General features: G+C 37.4%; 2 protein-coding genes and 2 pseudogenes across 2 annotated transcripts; all 4 read left to right on the top strand.

The window, feature by feature from the left end:
• The first annotated feature begins 223 nt into the window (after nucleotides 1-223).
• LOC101698977 (olfactory receptor 10AG1-like) lies at nucleotides 224-1,129 on the top strand (annotated as a pseudogene).
• An 11,238-nt stretch (nucleotides 1,130-12,367) lies between these two features.
• Nucleotides 12,368-13,127, top strand: LOC101698611 (BCL2/adenovirus E1B 19 kDa protein-interacting protein 3). The gene has a single exon (XM_087207860.1). The coding sequence runs from the start codon at nucleotides 12,408-12,410 to the stop codon at nucleotides 12,990-12,992; it is 585 nt and encodes a 194-aa protein (XP_087063986.1). The 5' UTR covers nucleotides 12,368-12,407; the 3' UTR covers nucleotides 12,993-13,127.
• Nucleotides 13,128-13,282: 155 nt separating this feature from the next.
• LOC147828892 (olfactory receptor 10AG1-like) lies at nucleotides 13,283-15,243 on the top strand (annotated as a pseudogene).
• Nucleotides 15,244-19,057: 3,814 nt separating this feature from the next.
• On the top strand, nucleotides 19,058-20,005 carry LOC101699214 (olfactory receptor 10AG1). The gene has a single exon (XM_087207875.1). It carries the CDS (start codon nucleotides 19,058-19,060, stop codon nucleotides 20,003-20,005), a length of 948 nt encoding a protein of 315 aa, XP_087064001.1.

Below are 20,005 nucleotides of genomic sequence, written 5' to 3'. Positions count from 1 at the left end.
ATCAAAGTGGTTTTATTTTTATTCAGATAATTTTAATAGTGATTGTATCACATCAAATCTCCCTGAATCACAGAAAATAAGGTTCAGTAACAAAGTAACAAAATTTATGAAGATTGAAACTCATGTCCTAATCCAGTTTTCAAGGAGGAAAACAATCCAGTCAAGAAATACAAATTTACAGAGAGAAAGCAAATTGAAAATCACTGAAACCAATCTCACTACCATGACAGAATTTGTTCTCTTGGGCTTTTCTAATAGTCCCAACTTGCACTGGTTGCTCTTGGAATATTCTTAGTTATCTATTTGATTATCCTGCTGGGGAATGGGGTTATCATCCTAATAACAAGACTAGAGCCCACACTTCACACCCTCATGTACTTTTTATCAGTAATTTTTCTTTACTAGAACTCTGCTATGTGTCTTTCACTCTTCCTAGAATGCTTGTGGATCTTTGGACCCAGAAAGGAACTATTTCTTTTTACTCCTGTGCCACACAGATGGGCTTCTTCCTTTTGCTAGGGGCCATGGCGTGCTTCTTTCTGGTGTGGTAATGGCCTATGACTGCTACGTGGCCATCTGTAACCCTCTGCAGTATCCACTGATCATGAACCACAAGGTCTGTATCCAGCTGGTCACCAGCTGCTAGATCTTCAGCTTCCCAGTCCAGATGGGGCAGACAGTGCAAATTTTCACTCTGCCCTTCTGTGAGTCTAACATCATCAACCACTTCTTCTGTGACATCCATCCAGTGCTCAAGTTGGCCTGCAGGAAGATCTTCATGAATGAGTTGATGGTCTACACACTGGCTTTCTTGATTGTCATTGTGCCCTTTGTCTTTGCGTTCTATAGCAGAATAATCTCAACCATCCTGAGGTTGCCCTCAAACACAGGAAGGGCCAAAGCCTTCTCCACCTGCTCTTCCCACCTCATAGGTGTGATTTTATTCTATGAATCTGCCAGTATCACTTATTTATATTCCATGTCCAGTCAGTATGAAAGCGTGGACAAGCTGCTTGCTCTTTTCTACACTATTTTGACCCCGATGTTCAATCCCATGACATACAGCCTTCGGAACAAAGATGTCATCAGTGCACTGCAAAAATTCCTTCCCAAACTGTTCAAAGCCTGAGACAATGAATATGACAGTATTGTTTTATGTATAATTTGTATACGTAAATAATTACAAACTAATTCAATCTTATACTCGTGTGTAAATAAGCTAATGATGTAATTTAAACTTAAAAGACTTCATGTCCTCCCAGTTATGAGAATTGTGTTGATTAATTAACAATGTTCTATTCAAAGTAAGTCTTTCTCTTCACTGTAACTGGTAGATGTTTTTAACAAAAGATGTGATACATAGTATGTTCTAAGTCGATGCCTGTTTCAAATTCTATTTACATTAACATTCACTATTGAAGACACCTCACACATTAGACTTTGCAGTTATTATTAAGCAATTACTTTCTACAGATAAAAGTATGAATGCAGAGAAATACTTTTATAGCAATAAATAATACATATAATTAGTATACAATACATATAAGTATATTGCAAAACATTGTGTATTGCAGTTCTATTTTTCTAAACAAAAATTGAAAAAGTGGATGCTAACATTGAGAAATATTTTAATAAATATAGTATGTATATGCAAAACATTTATTAAGTTATGTAGTCAATAAAAATTATGTTATACATACATAATAATGTCCCCAATAAACCATTCCTTCTTGTACTCATGCCTTTTGATTTCCCTTTCAGCACAGACTCTGAGTTAGATAAATTATTAACTTTGGCCAATGGGGCAATAGCAAACATGAATAGTAATTGGGCATTAGAACTTATGTTCTCTAGCAATGGAAACTTTCCTTTACTATATCCAAAAGTCCATATTAGCCTCCCAGAGAGTGAGAAATTATACAGGAAGAGGCCACAGGTCATATTTAAACCATACACTGATGGGTTTGAACCACACTTATGATATGCTATTATAAAAGTTTGAAAACTATTTTTATCATTGTGTAGTAATTCTTTAAACTATATATTATTCTTATCATTTAAACTTGGTTATCAGGTATGGTGTCTCACACATGTAATCCCAGACTCCAGGCTGAGGCAGGAGGATCACTTTGAGTCTGAGACCAGCCTGAGCTACACAGTGAGTTCAAGGCCAGCCTGAACTACACATTAAACCCCTGTCTCAAAAACAAACAAACACACAAGGAAAACTAAAAGCCAAAAACAAACTAGAAAACCAAAACAATAACAACAACAACAACAACAACAAGAACAACAAAAACAAAAACCCTCTGTCAATCTTTTCCTATAATGCAGTGTTTAATTTAATTGGTTATTTTGGGGGATAATTACCATTGGAAGTTTGCTGACCCCTTGTCTATCTGAACTTTTCTTTCATAAAATAAAACATTTTCTTTGAAAGAAATGACTGTATGCTATTTATAAGACATCAAAGATGTTGGCAAGGCTATTAAGAAAAAAGGATTTTGTACATATTTATGGGAATGTGAATTGGTGCATATCTTGTGGAAAACAGTGGGAGTTTTCCTCAAAAAAAGAAAAATGGAGCTACCATATAATCCAGCAGTCCCCCTGATGAGTATGTATTAAGAGGAAATAAAATCAGGATCTCAGAGAGAGCTTCTCCCCTACTCATGTTTATTGTCCCATTCTACACTACAGTCCATCCTATAGTGTGGATCCTAAAGTCCACCACAAAACAGTGCTTTAAAGGCTTAGTGTCTAGCTCAGCACAAGAAGGAGGCCATGGAAACTTAAGGTAGGGCTTCGAGGGAGGTCTCTGATCATAGGCAGACTCTGCATTCTGGAAAAGAAAACCAGGCTGATTTGCAAAAGATATTTAAGTCAGGAGGCTGAGGCAAGGGGATGGCTGAGTTCAAGGCCAATGTGAACTACATAGTGAGATCTTCTCTCTCTGATATTTATGTATTTTTCATATCTTCACTTTGTTCTTCATCTTCCCTGAGATAATCAACTAATCAGTAGAAAAGGCTTAATTTTTCTCACAGTTCAGAAGTCTTAGTTCATGATGTGTTGATCCCATGGCTTTTTTACATGTATCAAGGTAGCACAGCACATGGCATAGCAAAATCATTCAGGTCATGGCTGGAACACACAAAAAGGAGATAAGGAAAGGAGGATGCACAAGGCCCATTGAGATCAGCCCACTCAGTGATCAGAAGACCTCCCTGGAAACCTGTCCTAAGTCTACCTGCTCTCATAGTGCTGAACTTGAGATGAAGCCTTAAAGCACTGTCCTGAGGGGGAAATTTAAGATCCAAACTAGATATTGACTGTTGTCTATAATACCACAATAGACATGGCCCTACAATCGGCTTCTAGAATACAAGTCCAATCCCTTCCTATGTTCCTCCAACTTTGACCAACCTCAATCGCTGATTTCCTCTGACTACTAGATAAAAACTGAGAAGACCCCTGTGATTCAATCAGAACTACATGGAAAATTGAGGGAATTGAGTAGAAAACTGGTTATATTTGTATGATCTCATCATACTCACATGTAGATCAGAATTCCATTGGATAATGGGGAGAAGATGTACATATACCAGGAACTATAAACCTGGGGAACATCTCACAATTCTGACTACCACACTGACAAATAAGAGCAGGAGACAATGATAAGAAAAACAGAAGAAAAAAAAGAACAGCATATTAAAAATAGAAACAGTAAGGGCCAGGGATTTATCTCAGTTGCACCATGACTGCCTTGCAAGCACAAAGTCCTAGGTTCAATCCCCAGTCCAAAAAAAAAAAAAAAAAAAGAATCCATAAGATTTAATGGAGCAATTTTATGAAAAATTGAACTAAGCAATCTGTTGTAAATTCTGGTGAAAGTAATAAATTAGAGACACACATGATTAAATATAGAATGATTGGACCTTTACTTCCTATTCTTATCTATTATGTATTTTGACCCTTATTTACACTTTCAGTTTCTCACACCAGAGAAACTATTCAGTATTTCCATATGTGTGTCCGATTTATTTCATGTAAGAGTATGGCCTCAATGTGCATCCATTTAGCTACAAATATCTCTAGTTTCTCATTTTTATGGCTGAGTAGTACTACATTATATATAAAAAATAAATATAGCATGATTGGCTTTATATAAGAAACCCAAAATATACATAAATTATGGGAAAAAAATGTTCAAACTAGAAGAGGAACAAGGGAGAGGGATAGGGAATGAAAGAAGGGACAAAGAACAAAGAATAAAAGGAAAAAAATGGAAACAAAGCCTTTGTAAATAAGGTGGGGAAGAGGAGTTGAAGGGAAGAGATGGGAATGGGGGAAAAAAAGGAAAGCAAATAAATCTTGTACAGGTACAAATTCCCTATGATGAATGGGATCATTATGTAGACCTAAAATGTACCAATAAAATAAACGCAAAACAGAATAGAACATAAGGGCTAAGAGGCAGCAGAGCGAGAGATCTTTCCCAGCAGGGAAGGAGGCTAAGAAATGGACAGGGAGGGTGGGAGGGGTTGCGCAGGGACAGGGAAAGGTGTGTGATGGTGAAGCACACAGGGGCCTCTGTGGATGAGTGTGACCATGCACTGCAATGTGTATAACACAAAGGAAACTTTAAAAATGGATCTGGTGAAGGACAGAGCCCATGTATAACTACTAGAAATAAGAGACAAAATTGACCCCAGCAGCAGAAGTTATTGAATTAAATTAGGAGAGATTTATTGCTAGCACAAGTAAGTAGCAGAAAAATATACCTAGTATTCAAAAGCAATATGGATTCTACACTTACATATATATCCACAATACACACATTCATGACTAGTAGAAAGCCCCTACGTGTAACCTGGACTAAGCCTAGTTTGTGTTGTCCATTACTTTAAAATATATTAATCAATTCAATTTTGAATGGTCTTGCTGAACCCAATATCACTGGAGTGAAACGATATAATTTATCACAATAATAATTCAAATTCAATGGGCAATTTGGTCATAATGTATACCTAAAATGTACCAATAATGTTAATAAAAAAGGCAATTTGGTTTTTGGCAAATTCTAAATGTAATTAGAAAATTTGTTTTATATTCATTTAAAATCTTATAAACTGAAGCAAATATGAGAATTTTGTCTTGTGACCAAATAAGAAGATAGAGAAAGAGAGAGAGAAGGATGGGGGAGTCTGGATCAAACAAACTGGGTTAAAATTGGAATGCGACCGTGGAGTGAGTGCTGAAATCGCTCAGCAGTTCAGTGACCCTGAAGAAACTGCTTGCAAAAGATGAAGGTGGTAGCCTGGAAATGAGAACAGGCTCTGTGGAGATGTCAGTGCCTTTCCTATGTTCCAAATCAGGAGTGTTTGTATTTAGCCCACACTGCAGAGCAATGGTCGGCATGCTGTTCATGATAAAAATCATTAGTACCTTAGCCAGAATACTGTTAGGTTAAAAACTAAATATCAGGGCTGCAGATTTAGTTCAGTAGTTCCGGTGCCTGCCTCGAAAGCACAAGGTCCTGAGTTCAATCCCTGGCAATAAATAAATATCAGTATGTGAAGCATGCATGTGAAATAACTACCAAATCCTTCCAATGCTATATTCCAAGGACCGGTTAGGTGAGTGCAGGCAGAAACATTGAGAAAAGGGCCTCAAAGGCTCCATGTGGAATGAGTTCCCGGGTGAATACTGGTAGCTTGAAGCGGAAGTGAGGTGTCAATAACACTCTCACCTCCTGCTAAGATCCCACTGGTTAGCTGAGTGAGGGGTCAAGGGACCCGGATTCCATAGGGGGACCGGGGGAGCCCAGACTTGGGCAAGAGACATGATCCAAATTAGAAGGATGGAATCACAGAAACAGTGAGTGAAGTATTAAAATGACTTACTTGAAAGCAATTAAAGCAGAAAAATGTGAAACTGTTATTTAAAGGGAAGTTAGTGTTTTAAAACCTCATGGTGGGTGTGCAGACTAGTGCAACCACTGTGGAAATCAGTATGGAGATACCTCAGAGAACTAGGACTGGAAGTCCCATTTGACCCAGTTATTCCCCTGCTGGGTATCATCCCCAAAGAATTAAAAGAGTCATAGCACAGTGATATATGTGCATCCATGTTTATAGCGGCACAGTTTGTAATAGCTAAAGCTTGGAAACAGCCCAAGTGCCCATCAACTGGAATAAAGAAGATGTGGTTTTTTTATAAAATGGTGTACTACCCAGCCATAAAGAAAGAGAAACGAGAGACATTTACAGCTAAATTGATGCATACTGAGGCCATACTCAAGTGAAACAAATAGGACACACATGTGTAAATACTGAATAGTTTCTCTAGTGTGAGAAACTGAAAGTGTAATTAAGGATTAAAATGATTAAAATGAATAATTGATAATTTGAAATAGGAAAAGGTCCAAAGGTGTAGGGGTGGTGGGAGGGGAAGGGGAAAGGAAAGGGAAAGGAAAAATTATGAGAAAAGAAAAAAAATGGAAACAAAATCTATGTAAATACAGAAGGGTGGAGGGGGTGAAGGGAGCACAGGGAATGGGGAAAAAAATGAGAACCAAGATGCATCATGTACAGGTACAAGCACCCAATGATAAATGTAAACGTATTGTATACCTAAAATGTACCAATAAAAGAATTTTAAAAAATCCTTATGGCTTGTTATGAATTTATATACTTCAATGCTTCAGGTTGAAGGGAAAAAAGGAATTTTATCTAAATCCAAAGAGTAAGTATGGATTATTTTATGCTGCTATGATTTGTGTTGATATTCTCTATAAATGTTAGCGTGATATAAAACTAACCATCAATATTTGACAAATAAGCAAAATGTAAATATTAAGCTCAAAATTAATACTCACACTTTGTAAATTTGGTTTTCTCACTCTCACATGGTGGGAATAAACTAAAATAAAATTGATGAATTCTGAAGGACACATAAACCTACATATATATCTCACATTTATTGTTAACAATTTAACAATCTTCCGTGTAAACAACTAAAACTTTTATTTGCAGTAAATCCTCTTTAATGATACTTTTTTCTTTCTTTTTATTAGCTTCTAGAGTTTATTATAAACAATGATACATGTTACTTTAAAGGAAGCTAAATATGTGATTTTTGTCTATATAATTTTTTTTTTTTTTTGGGTACTGGGGATCGAACTTGGGACCTTACGTTTGTGAGGCAGGCGGCGGAACCACTGAGCTAAATCCCTGGGCCTTGTCTATATAATTTTGAAGAAGACACTTTGTTACTAAAACTGTTAGAGGTAATTACAATAATAATTCTCAAAAAAGTTTGCATTTCATAGTCATTTTTCAATTTCTTCTCTCACGGATTGTCTACTTAATTTAAAAAAGCAAGAGTATGAATTTAATAATGACTATAAAGAAGCTATAAAAATCTAAATTTTCTTAACATTTGGAATATTTGAATTAGTATTAATATTTGTTCCAGCATATTGTAATTGTTCATGTTTTTTGAAAAATGTTGCATCAATTTTTAAATGTATCCTAATAACACCCTGGCTGCAGGTCATGTACAAACGTGATTTTATTTTTTAATTTACTTTTAATGCCTTTTTTTTAGATGGAGTCTCATAGTTTTCCAGCCTGGCCTTGACCCACTCTGTAGCCCACACTGGCCTTGAACTTGCAGCAATCGTATGGGCTCCCAAGTGCTGGGATCACACATGGGCCACTGTGGTGGCTGCAAACATACATTTACAGAAAATGCAGAGTCACACTTCTTTTTTCTCTAACATTCAGTACTTATACATAGTTTGTGTTCTTCTAAAAATCACCCTTCTATTTGGTGTGTTCTTAGATTTTATCCTAAGGAAATATATTTCATGCTTGAAAGACTTTTATTAAATACTGTTTGTATTTTCAAAATAAGTTTACATTGAAATTATTTAAATTTTTAAAAATGGGGTGCTAAAATTTTAAGACAATACTTCATGAGAAATATTGACCAATTATTACACATAAAGAAAAAATGACAGCACATAAGCAAGGGTCTGTCATCTTTTTCTGTAATAAATTAGTACTCAACATGTTTTATTTGTCTTATGTCAATAGGTATCTTTGTGCACTTTATAATGTAACAGTCAGTTACATCAGGATATTTTTCTTGTTTGAGCACAGTGCTTATAGAAGGTGACAGCATTTCTTATAGTGCTTGCCTTAAACCCAAAAACGTATTTTCAAGACTCATTGTCAAATGTAATAAAGATGGAGGTGATGTTTAGTGTAAAGACAAAAGGACCAGTGCCGGCACTGAATAAACTCAATCAGCAGTGACTGTTGACTTATGGGGCTCAATTTGGAGGACTCTTCCTCAAATAGGAATGATCACTAGAGAGTGTGTCAGCCCCATATAATAAACTAAAAGTGAATAAATGATAAATGAGCTCTTTAGAACTCATCACCTTGCACAAAAATTCTTTACAGTAAACTCTGAAAGTTCATACAATTGTGCAATGCAGCAAATAAAAAAGGGTGGGATGATAATTAAAACCCAGGTCTAGGCAGCAAATATGACTACTGAGTTGAAATCTCGTGTATATATGAAATGTTAAAAAAGTTATGTAAGCTTTTTGAAACTATTTTATCATCCATAAAATAGTATATGGGCAAACTATCACATGGGCTTTAACAACACTCAATTTAGGAAGGTAATTCCAGAAATAAGACAGAAATTATTACAGTAAATACTTGATGTACATAACAATAACTCTGACATAACCTCACATCTCAATAATTAGACAGAAGTTTATTGAATGAAGGAGTGTGATGTATCATGTACAGGTACAAATTCCCTATGATGAGTGTTATCATTATGCATACCTAAAATGTACCAATCAATGCTTTGCTATTTAGAAATAAATTACATACTATGAAACATGCTCAGATATTCTCTACCAAAAATAGATATGCTCTGTTTTTGGTCTTTTGGGGAACTGTCTAGTAATCATGTATTATAATAAAATTTTGACATTTACACATACTTTTGTTAGATATATTATTCAAATTGAGGGGTTTTTATTTTATAACATTAAAATGAAATATATTTAGTATTGTAAAGGACAGATTTTGTTTCCCCTTTCCCAAAATGCTAAAGTAGCACACAGCATAGTAATTTAACAGACAAGATTAAGTGATATATGAAATCATTCCCAAAATGACTGTTTTAAGTTACACTTCTAGAGTCCTCAAAACTTACACTTTTTTTTTTTGGTACTGGGGATCAAACTCAGTAACCTTGTGCTTGTGAGGCAGGTGACAGAACCACTGAGCTAAATCCCTGGCCCAAATCTTACACTTTTAAGTGAGCTTTATTAAAGTTATCATCAAACAAGTTACTTCAGAAAAATCTTAGAGTAAAAGAGACCTCAACTGTGTGGACTTGGGAACTTTTGTAAGGGAAAACACTAGATTTGCATCAATATAGCCGAGTTAAAGCAGACTCAAGCTCCTTTTTACTAAGGGTAACTCTGGTAAGATTCCTAATATGAGAAGGTTATTCTAAATTTCATATTGCAACATTAACCACCGGGTCTCCATTGAAAATGCATTTCAGGTGGAAGGAAAGCAGTGAGAGAAATTAAATTCTGCTGCAGACCAAAATTTTTCTACAAAATGCAGAAATGGCAACAGCTCAGAGTGAACTCAGCAAGGGTTTATAAAAGTAGTGCAGGAAAACTTTACAAATATCCAGTTCCATGTGGGAACAGGGACAGATGAGAAGACAATGTGTGAGACAGCAGCACTTCAGAGAGGGAGCCGGAGACACACAAAGAACTTCCTGGTCAGCCACTATGTTCTCAGCTGACGTTGTACTGGATACATCAATGATCTCCCGAATCAGTTTCCCCATTCTTGATTGGCTTCCAAGCACAATTTAAAACATGTTCACAAATTTCCTGGTGTGTAACCCAGGTTTTAGGGACTTTAAACAGACTTAATATAGGGGAAATAAATGTAGCTCTCACCCTGCTAGATGTCAGATACCCTGAGCTCATGTTTTCTAAAGACTGACTTCTAAGGAACAATGAAAGATAAGAGCAGGAAAAATTTAGCTGCTTAGGTAACATTGATCCAGTGGGAAAACAGGTGGTCACGTAGCAAGTGTGCATAGAAAGAACAAGGACATTTTCAGGACAGGATGGATCTGGAGGTCCTGGTGACCCATCTGGGTGACTGATGTCTCGCTGGACTTTATTGGACCAGGTGATTCCAATTACAGCCTAATCTTCAATTTATTGCTTATCCCTCAGGAGGGACATAGGCCTGATAATTCTGTTTTATATGAGGCCTGGCCTCCAACAGATGTGCCTCCATCCACAGTTGGTATCAGTTCTCAGCCTCTGCACTGACTCCCTGGAGGACCCAGTCCTGTCTGACCACCTAAACTATTTCCACCTAACCTAGCTGTCTACAGTAGACTTACCTTAATTTGGCCCTACAACTCACAGCAGGAGCTGAATGGCAGCACTTTTTGATTGCACATACTTAATTCCAAAGAAATCATTCTAAGACAACTTTTAAAAGTAAGCTTCTATTTTTATTGTTCTGCTGGCACCTTCTTTATGGTTTAAGGGATTCCCTAATTTCAAAGGTCAGAAAGCCCATGACTCCAGTGTTCTCTGCAGGCCATTTGAAGTTCATTTCATACCTGAAAGCAGGTTCTTGTGTTCTATCATTGGCTCTGAAAACACAGGCTTTAACTCAGAGTCAAAGGGATCCCATTCTGGAAAAGGCCTGAAAGAATCAGCCTTGGAAACACCCCTGTCCCACAGTGTGAGTGTCCGGGCATCCTGACCCCGGGCTCTCTGGAGTGCTGTGCCTTGTGCTGTCTGGGCTCTGAGTCCTCTTCCTGGCCGGCTCCCCTCCAGAGCCTGCCTGATGTCTCAACATCACAGCAAAGGACTCTCCTGAGGGGCCAGGAGACAGGCCCAAAGCCTTTCCAGGAACCTTGGCCAGGGCTGGATTTCCACTATCCAGTGCTTCCTTCTCATACAAAAGCACCCTGTTGCCAGGGGGAGGAGAGAGGCCAGGCTGCTCAGACTGTTTCCATCTCCCAGGATAACTTTGCTCTGAGCAATTCCATCTGTGTTAGCACCAGTCCTATTCTTCCAGGAAGGGGAAATGGCCCCCTCTTTGTTCCTCTTGATGCTGCAGGACAGAATGTCCCAGGCCTCTCCTCCCTCTCCCGTGGGCTTGGCTAGGAACGTGCCCAGGGTCCCAGACCTACATCCAGGAGCCACCCAGGGCCTGGGGTGCTAGGTTCTGGGTGAGGGGCTTTGAGTTTATGAGACCTGAGACATGGGTAAGGGTGACACAAGGGAGGGAATGAAGCAGGGCTGCCTGATATGTTGAGCTCAGTTCTGTTTTTTCAGAGTTGAGTTTCTGTTTCCCCAAAATGGCAGAATGAGATCAGGATTAAGTTTTACTTTTCCAAATTAGGTTTTTACGTCTCAGAAGTGACTTGAGCAGTCTGCCTGGATGGTTGTTGCCTCCCTCCTCACCTGGTCCCTCATGCTCTGTGTGCTTGGCAGTGTGAGCCATGGGTGACTCTGTGCCTGGTGGGTTTGGCAGTCAGTGGACATCACCATGAACCTGCAGGGTCACATGGAGCATCAAGGAAGCCAGGTGGAAGGAGGGGAGAAGACCCCCCAGGAGCAGGCAGGGCTGGGCAGAGAGACAAAGCCAGGCCAGACAGAGCTGTGCCCGAGAGCTGCCCTCTATGCCCATCCTCTCCCAGCCTCCCAAGGCCTCTGCTCAGTGCTGTGAGCCCAGGGATGTGGAGAGGCTGTGCCAGAGATGCCCCTGATTGATAAAAGCAGAATAACTCATGGCAGATGGCAAAACCCATGGACATAGATCAACTAAGCAGAGTTGCTGAAATCAGGTCAACCAGTGCCGACCTTTTGACATGTTGGTTTTATTGTCCAGCTGATAGGTAAAAGAAAAAACTATCGAATATCCACTGCCTGACAGAATGTAGTAATTAAAAGTGTTGGGAGTGGAATGCACAATTACAATATTGCTTGTGTTTTTCTGGTACATAAATAAAAGGGAGATCCAGTTTCAACTTGATGCCAAAGTGGGGATGGTAGAGCTATAGCTGTGTTACAGGGTTCTTACTTGTAAATGATGCTTGTAAAAAGCCTGTGGAGCAGTAAATCATTATCAGAATGACACCTACATATTTGAAAGTGGACATAGTTCTGGGAAAATATGATGTAAATGATTCTGCCTCAAAATTCTATCACTATGGAATGCAGAGCTGCGGGTCCGTCGCATGCCTGCTCTTGTGCAACCACTGCTGAGGTGTTGTCGCAGCTGGACACTGAGCTCCACGGTTCAGCAGCCCCTCGTGTCATGTCGCAGAGTGGGGTCTCCGGGTTGCAGGAGGAGAACCTGCAGGGCTCCTGGGTAGAATTGCACTTCAGCAATAATGGGAATGGGAGCGGTGTTCCAGCCTCAGTTTCTATTTATAATGGTGACATGGAAAAAATACTGCTAGATGCCCAGCATGAATCTGGATGGAGTAGCTCGAAGAGTTCTCACTGTGACAGCCCACCTTGCTCACAGACACCACAAGATACTAATAGAACTTCTGAAATAGATACACATAGCATTGGAGAAAAAAACTGCTCTCAGTCTGAGGAGGATTATATTGAGAGAAAGAAAGAAGTTGAAAGCATCTTGAAGAAAAACTCAGACTGGATATGGGATTGGTCAAGTTGGCCAGAAAATATACCCCCTAAGGAGTTCCTCTTTAAACACTTGAAGCACACAGCTACTCTCAGCATGAGAAACACAAGTGTTATGAAGAAAGGGGGCATTTTCTCAGCAGAATTTCTGAAGGTTTTTCTTCCATCTCTGCTCCTGTCTCATCTACTACCCATTGGATTGGGGATTTACATTGGAAGGCGTCTGACAACCTCCACCAGCACTTTTTGATGAAGAATTGGATCCAGCTTTGTTCACGTGGTGGGGATTTGTATCTGAGCTTGTGACAGCTGATGTGAAGAGCTATCATGATCCTTGGGTGGCTGCACCACTTGTTTACTCTGTACACGCTGCATTCCTGATTAGTAAAGTGAATAGACACTAAAATCATGCTGATCTATAATTATACCTATGGGATCAATTAATAAGCATGGCAGACTAATATCTACTGTATGAATTTGGTAGTAAATTTTCTTTGGCTATTAGATATAAATAATATAAATAATTTTAATATACTAGTCATGATGTATGTAGTATTTAAAAATATGTAATTTTAATTCAGTTAAAACACTTTAATATTTCAAAGAATGAATAACATTGATATTAAAATCACTATATTAAGGGGTTTGCCCAAAAGAAATATTGTGGCCTTATAATTACACTATTGTAGAATATGTTTAATTTAGATGGATGCAGATTGTCTGTAAAGACCACTTAATTATATACATTGTTTTTAATAGAGAACAAGGTAGTTAGAAATTCCACTGTGAGTTGGTACACTAAGCAATTGTTGCTTTCCAGTGTCAGGACTCCAGGTAGTCACCTTAGGGGTCAGTTTTCTGACAAAGGCAGTTATTCAGTCTCTTACCCTTCATTACTCTGGATTGCTGGATTTAATTTTACTGTTTGTGCTCAACTTTTGTGTGCTCTTAAAATTAGCTTTATTGTAAGCAAATCTGTCTACTTTAGAAGTCTGGAAGTAGAAAAAATAAATTATTGCCAAATACTTTGGAGATTATTGTACTTACATAAGTTTAAGAATCAAATATGAAAATTTCTTGATTAAGTCAGGCCTGTTCCCCATTATGTCATTCTTTTATCTTTTCTACAGTATGATTTTCAGAAAGGCTGCATCTTTGATACAATGCTGTGTCTATTATACTGTATTGGTTTCACCTTTCCACCCTTAATTCAGGTGTGTTAAAATAAATGTAACATTTTAACTTTAAAAAAAAATTCTATCACTATGAGTAGAAAAGAGAAGTTTGGTTCCATGTTCAAACAGAAAAAAAGGAAATGGTATAATTATGTCATATAACTATCATTCAAATTAAACCTTGCAATAGATATAAATGTTATATTTTTAGAAATTGAAGACATTCCTCAGTATGCCTCAGTTGTGCATTTTGAATCTCTACTATAAAAAACTGGAATTTAAATGTAGATTAGAAAACCAATATTCTAATTGTCCAAGCATCACTGAGTCCAGCAGAATTCAAAAATTGGTCAAAGAGTATAAGTGACATATCTTTCTACTTTCACAGGTGAAAAGCTAAAGAATGCCACAAGAAGTAAATTGCACTTCAATGATAGTTTGTTTTTAGGGGGTTTTCTAATATTCCCGGTCTACAAAAGTTTCTTTTTGTGATACTTTTCTTTATCTATGTGATCATCCTTTCAGGAAATGGGATCATCATTCTCATAACCAAAGTGGACCCAGCCCTTCACACTCCCATGTGATTTTTTTTCTCAGAATTTTTTCTTTCTTATAAATTTGCTATGTGTCTGACTCCCTGCCTAGAATGCTGACTGACATGTGGACACTGAAAGGGAATATTTCTTGTTTGCCTGTGCTACACAGATGTATTTTTTCCTTGTGCTTGGAGGAACTGAGTGCCTCCTCCTGATTGTGATGGCCTATGACTGCTATGTGGCCATCTGCCACCCTCTGCAGTAACCCCTCATCATGAATCCCAAGCTGTAGGAAGCTGGTGGCCACCTCCTGGCTCATGGGAATCCTGGTCCACATAAGATAGACATTTCTGATTTTCTCCCTGCCGTTTTGTAGATCCAAGCAAATCAATCACTTCTTCTGCTACATCCCTTACTCAAGCTGGCCTGTGTAGAAGCTTTCATAAAGGAGATGTTGCTCTTTTCAGTTGCCATGGTGTTTATCATGGCCCCTTTTCTGTTCATACTCGGTTCCTACAGTAAAATCATCTCCACCATCCTGAAGTTGCCCTGAGCCACAGGGCAAGTCAAAACCTTCTCCACTTGCTCCTCTCACATCGTAGTTGTAGCTTTGTTCTTTGGATCTGGAATCATTACCTATTTCTGACCCAGACATGAACAGTTCTCCAGCACAGATAAACTTCTTGCTCTTTTCTACCTTATTCTCATCCCAATGTTCAAGCCTATGATCTACAGGCTGAGGAATAAAGATGTCATGATGGCCTTGAGGAAACTGCTAACTAAAGTTTAATACATGTGCTGAGGATTTGATCTTACTTACTGGTTTCTTATTTAATTCTGCAATTGTATGTAAGAAACTTTCCTGTGGTTTACTTTCCTGACCTACTAATGATTCCTTTTCCTCTTTTCTGAGGTTATTCTCTTATGCTGGGCTTCTCATGCTAAGGTTGTATTTACCAGAATTTTGCCAATAAAAGACAAGTTTGGAACAAATCTCATATTTTGTGGTCTAGTCTACTCGCAAATTAATTAGTGATTTGAGAATGTGTGAAAAACTGTGCAATTGCTTACCTCCTAGTTGGTGTCTCATATATTTTTCTCTACAAACGAAAATGTATGCTTTGTTGTTTTCATTATATGGCTATTACTTTCCTAAAGTTATCACTGCAGTCAAAAGTACTAGATATGGTACTTGGAAAACATTGGTTGAAAAACTATATAACTATTTCTTATATTTTTAGATGTTTTACCTTTTTTAAGAAAGAAAATTCCTCTTCATTACTTAGTTAGAGAATACCTAGGAAAAGTTTAAAAATTTAGACTCCACAGATGACACTGTGTGGATTGGAAAGTATGGTAATGAATCTTCAAAGTGTTTCCATTCCCTAAAATGTGACAGCAGGGATAGAGACAAACCTTAAAAGCAACTACAGCTGAATGCCTGAGCAAACGCAGGATGCTTTGCACATTTCTCCCATCTATTTTCTGTGTATATCATCCTGTTTCTCTCATTGTAGACATGGTTTCTGACAAAATCATTAATAGTGACACTGCAGAAATGTGTTTATCTTGTTTTTCACTAAAGAAAAGAATGGGTGCATCTTTGCTCTATGCAGACGCAGTCTGCACTGGATTACAGCATTTTTTACACCATATATAAATATTCACCATGCTCTAAAATTGACTTTTTATTTTTTGGGTGAGAATATCAATGGAAATTAAAACTGAAATATTGGTGAATTCACTGCAATTCAATTCATTTGTAATATAGTCCTGCTTGCAAAGTCTAATAACCCAGGAAACATAACTGAAATCATTAAACTGTCCAAAGAAACAAAAAATATTCATAAGGAACAAATAAATGTCTTAAAGCCTATCATCCAATTTGCGCTATTTGTCAATCAACCTAAGAAAGGATTAATCTGAGTTTTTGGCTCTTTGTCAGTTTTTAAAATCTGCTTTGTTTTAAAGTCTGTTTCTCCATCAGCACAACATTGATTTAAACAGCTTATTTTATGCATAGTCATAATGTACCACTCTGCTAGTTTTCTAATGGGCATTGGGGAAATATTAAATGGTCTTAAAAACATGAACAGGGTGGGTGAGTCATTGCTGAGAAGAGAATATTCAGAAAAATAGCTAAATTCTATAATAGACACAGGGACAGTGACATATAACAGAGAGTGCCACACTGGACATACTGAACATGTGAACACAGTTGAACATGAGAAAAATTAGAACCACAGAATAGAGTTAGTTTTTAATAAATTTTTCCATTTAATAAAATACCCTACCCTAAAGTTGATGTAAATATGTGACAAGAAAGAAAAGTAGATTCTTGTTTACCTAATTTATCTACAAAATAATTCTAGGTAATTTGGAAACCTGAGTATTAAGTTCAACATAATAAATCTTCACAAATGTAATGTGTGTTATCTTCATGACCCTACCATGAGAACAGTAGGCTTTCACCATTACAAATATGGTTGACACTTGGATCTGCATGAATTGTGAGAATAAAAGTAAATGAGGTAACTACATATCACTTATTAAAGGTCCTGAATGCAATAGCGAGAAATTTCAAATTTTCCCTGAAATGTAATCAAGTGCTTTTTCACTCCCAGCAAACTCTCCGTACATTGGGGGAGCTTGACAGCAAAGAGAGGAAGAAGGCAATGAAGGTTCTATTAAAAAAATAGCTCTTGATAATGAATCAGAACAATTACCAAATAGAAATTGGCTTCCAGAAGTTACACTTATGCAAAAGAGTAGATGGTCCCCAGGGTAAGAGGGACTATTCCTATTTAAGGGTATTAGGAATAGGAATAGTTCTTAAAATAAGCACAAGTATTGTAGCCTACACGCAACTTCCTGAGAAAAAGAGCATGCAAATTTATAGGTAAAATATTACTTACACCTTCTTAGACTGCTTAATGTGAATTTGTGAAGATGAGCTGTGGTAGAAATATGAGACTGTTTTTGTTAAGGATGGTTTCAAATTAATAAAACAAAAAAGCACGAAAATTTGAATTCTTTATCTGAAAATATGTTATTTTATATAATCATGAATCTATAAAATTTCTTATTTATAAAGTTAAATAAAATTAGGTGTGTGTCAGATATTGTTAATTATATTAATAATTGAAATAATTTATATGAGACAAGCTTGATGGAGTCAAATGGACAGACAGGTATAGTGGATTTGAGAAGAAAGGAAAATACAGAGTTTTGCAAATTTGGAGAAGAAACATTAAGAAAATGGATTAATTAAGAAATTTTAAAGCAGTGTAGAATGCCTCATATTGAGTAATGTTAATATAAAACAGCAAGACTGTTTTGTTTTAACTTTGCTTAGATTTTTACTTGATTTTTAATTTTTAATTAGCATGTGTTTGAAGTACATGCATTTTACAACCTTCTTGAGAGTGTGTACATGTACACAGTACAGCTGGATTCATTTATTAATCCCCTTCTTCTATCCCACCTCCCTTTCTTCTTCTATAAATTCTCTCCCTCATTTATTCATATTGATATTATTAATTTACAGTATCTCTCTCTTGAGCAAGGCAAAGCACAAATGAGTAGCACAATAAAGTATGCACATTGCAAGCCAAAGACATAGTTATCTTGCAAATGGGAAGGGATCGAAGAGAACTTGGATGAGAGAATTTGGATAGAGGAAAGGGAAAGAGTACAATGAAGATATGCTTCGATTTCTAGTTCCATTTCTGTACTTTGGAACTACTATGGCCAGGGTATGTCACTATTTATAATCAAATTTAATCAAACTTACATTGTAAGAGGACTATATTAGCAAAAGAATATAGAGAAAAGAAGTTGCATTTGATTAAAAGGAAAGTATATAATAATGGAAACAATAAAAGACGACAGGACATAGAAGAATATGATGGAGAATTAGTCATATTTTTCATTAAGTTCAAGCTTAGTTAATATTTATAATTCAGGGGAAAATAGGTGTTAATAGAGAAAGTTACTATTATTCTGACTTTAATAGATTTGATATTTTGTATATTGGATGAGAGAGATACACATAGAAAAACAGTAATCATGCACTTATTTGCCTTGTAATGAAGAACGGATTTAGGAAAATTGCTTCCACTGCACTGCTAAAGGAGGATGTAAAACCCAATTTTTACTAAGAATTAAAAGCTTCCAGAGAATGGCCTTGAAAGTAAAGAAGATGTAATACAATTATCAATAAAGAGAAAAACAATAACCTTGGCAAACAAGAGAAAAAAACCTGTAAACTAATTCTAATTAAGGGCAGAAGAAGGAGATGATAACGCTCTTATGTGCTCTCAAGATCGGTAATAATGTGCATTTCTCAATACTCTTGAGTATCATTACAGCCAAGTGTAATAAAGTGTTAGAGTTTATCTCTTGAATGAAAGTTAACTGCATGCCACTTCACCTTTGAAGTTTCAAATCTCATGTCATAGAAGAAGCAGTGAAAATTAGAAATAGCATAAGAGATCAAGTAAGTATATCTACAGACCCAAGTAAGGTAACATGACAAGGCATGCCCTTTCAAATACAAATGAATTGACCAGCCTGAATACACCATATCTACAGATGATATGCAAATGGGAACAGAAATATCAAATAGCACTACACTGGTGGAATTTGTTCTCTTGGGGTTTTCTGATATTCCCAACCTTCAGTGGATCCTCTTTGGAACATTTTTACTCATGTATCTGACAATTCTGATCTGCAATAGCCTTATAATACTAATAACAATAGTTGACCCTGCTCTTCAGATGCCTATGTATTTTTTCCTTAGCAATTTTTCCTTTTTGGAAATCTGTTATGTAACAGTCACGATCCCGAGAATGCTCATGGACATTTGTACCCAAAAAGGAAATATTTCCATGGTTGCCTGTGCTACACAAATGTGCTTTGTCCTCATCCTGGGAGGCACAGAGTGCCTCCTGCTGACTGCGATGGCCTATGACCGGTACATAGCCATCTGCCATCCCCTGCATTACACCCTGATTATGAACCGCAAATTCTGCGTGCAGCTCGTGGCCGCCTCCTGGATCAGTACAGTTCCCGTTGTGATTGGGCAAATATGCTGGATTTTCTCTTTGCCCTTTTGTGGGTCTAACAAAATTGATCACTTCTTCTGTGACCTCCCCCCACTACTCAAGCTGGCTTGTGGGGACACATTTGCGAATGAGACAGCAGTCTATGTGGTGGTGGTGGTGTTTGTCACTTTTCCCTTTCTGTTGATCATCATCTCCTATGGCAGAATTGTCTCCAGCATTCTGACAATGCCCTTGGCGGGTGGGAGGGCCAAAGCCTTCTCCACCTGCTCCTCTCACCTGACAGTTGTGGTCTTATTCTATGGAACAGCCAGCATCACTTATTTACAGCCCAAACCAAGGCAGGGTGAAGACATGGGAAAGCTCCTCTCCCTTTTCTACACCATTTTGATCCCAAGTCTGAATCCCATCATCTACTCGCTGAGGAACAAGGACATCATGTTGGCCCTGAGAAAGCTACTATGTCATCAGCATGGGGTAAAGACTTGA

The sequence above is a fragment of the Heterocephalus glaber genome, unplaced genomic scaffold (assembly GCF_053883595.1).
Source record: "Heterocephalus glaber isolate CG9 unplaced genomic scaffold, H.glaber_assembly_v1.0 deba00000896, whole genome shotgun sequence".
Taxonomy (NCBI): Eukaryota; Metazoa; Chordata; class Mammalia; order Rodentia; family Bathyergidae; genus Heterocephalus; species Heterocephalus glaber.
This window is presented reverse-complemented; position numbering and strand designations above follow the sequence as displayed.

Coding starts and splice junctions, on each gene's coding strand:
- LOC101698611 (XM_087207860.1), top strand. CDS start 12,408: ATGTCGCAGAGTGGGGTCTCCGGGTTGCAGGAGGAGAACCTGCAGGGC.
- LOC101699214 (XM_087207875.1), top strand. CDS start 19,058: ATGGGAACAGAAATATCAAATAGCACTACACTGGTGGAATTTGTTCTC.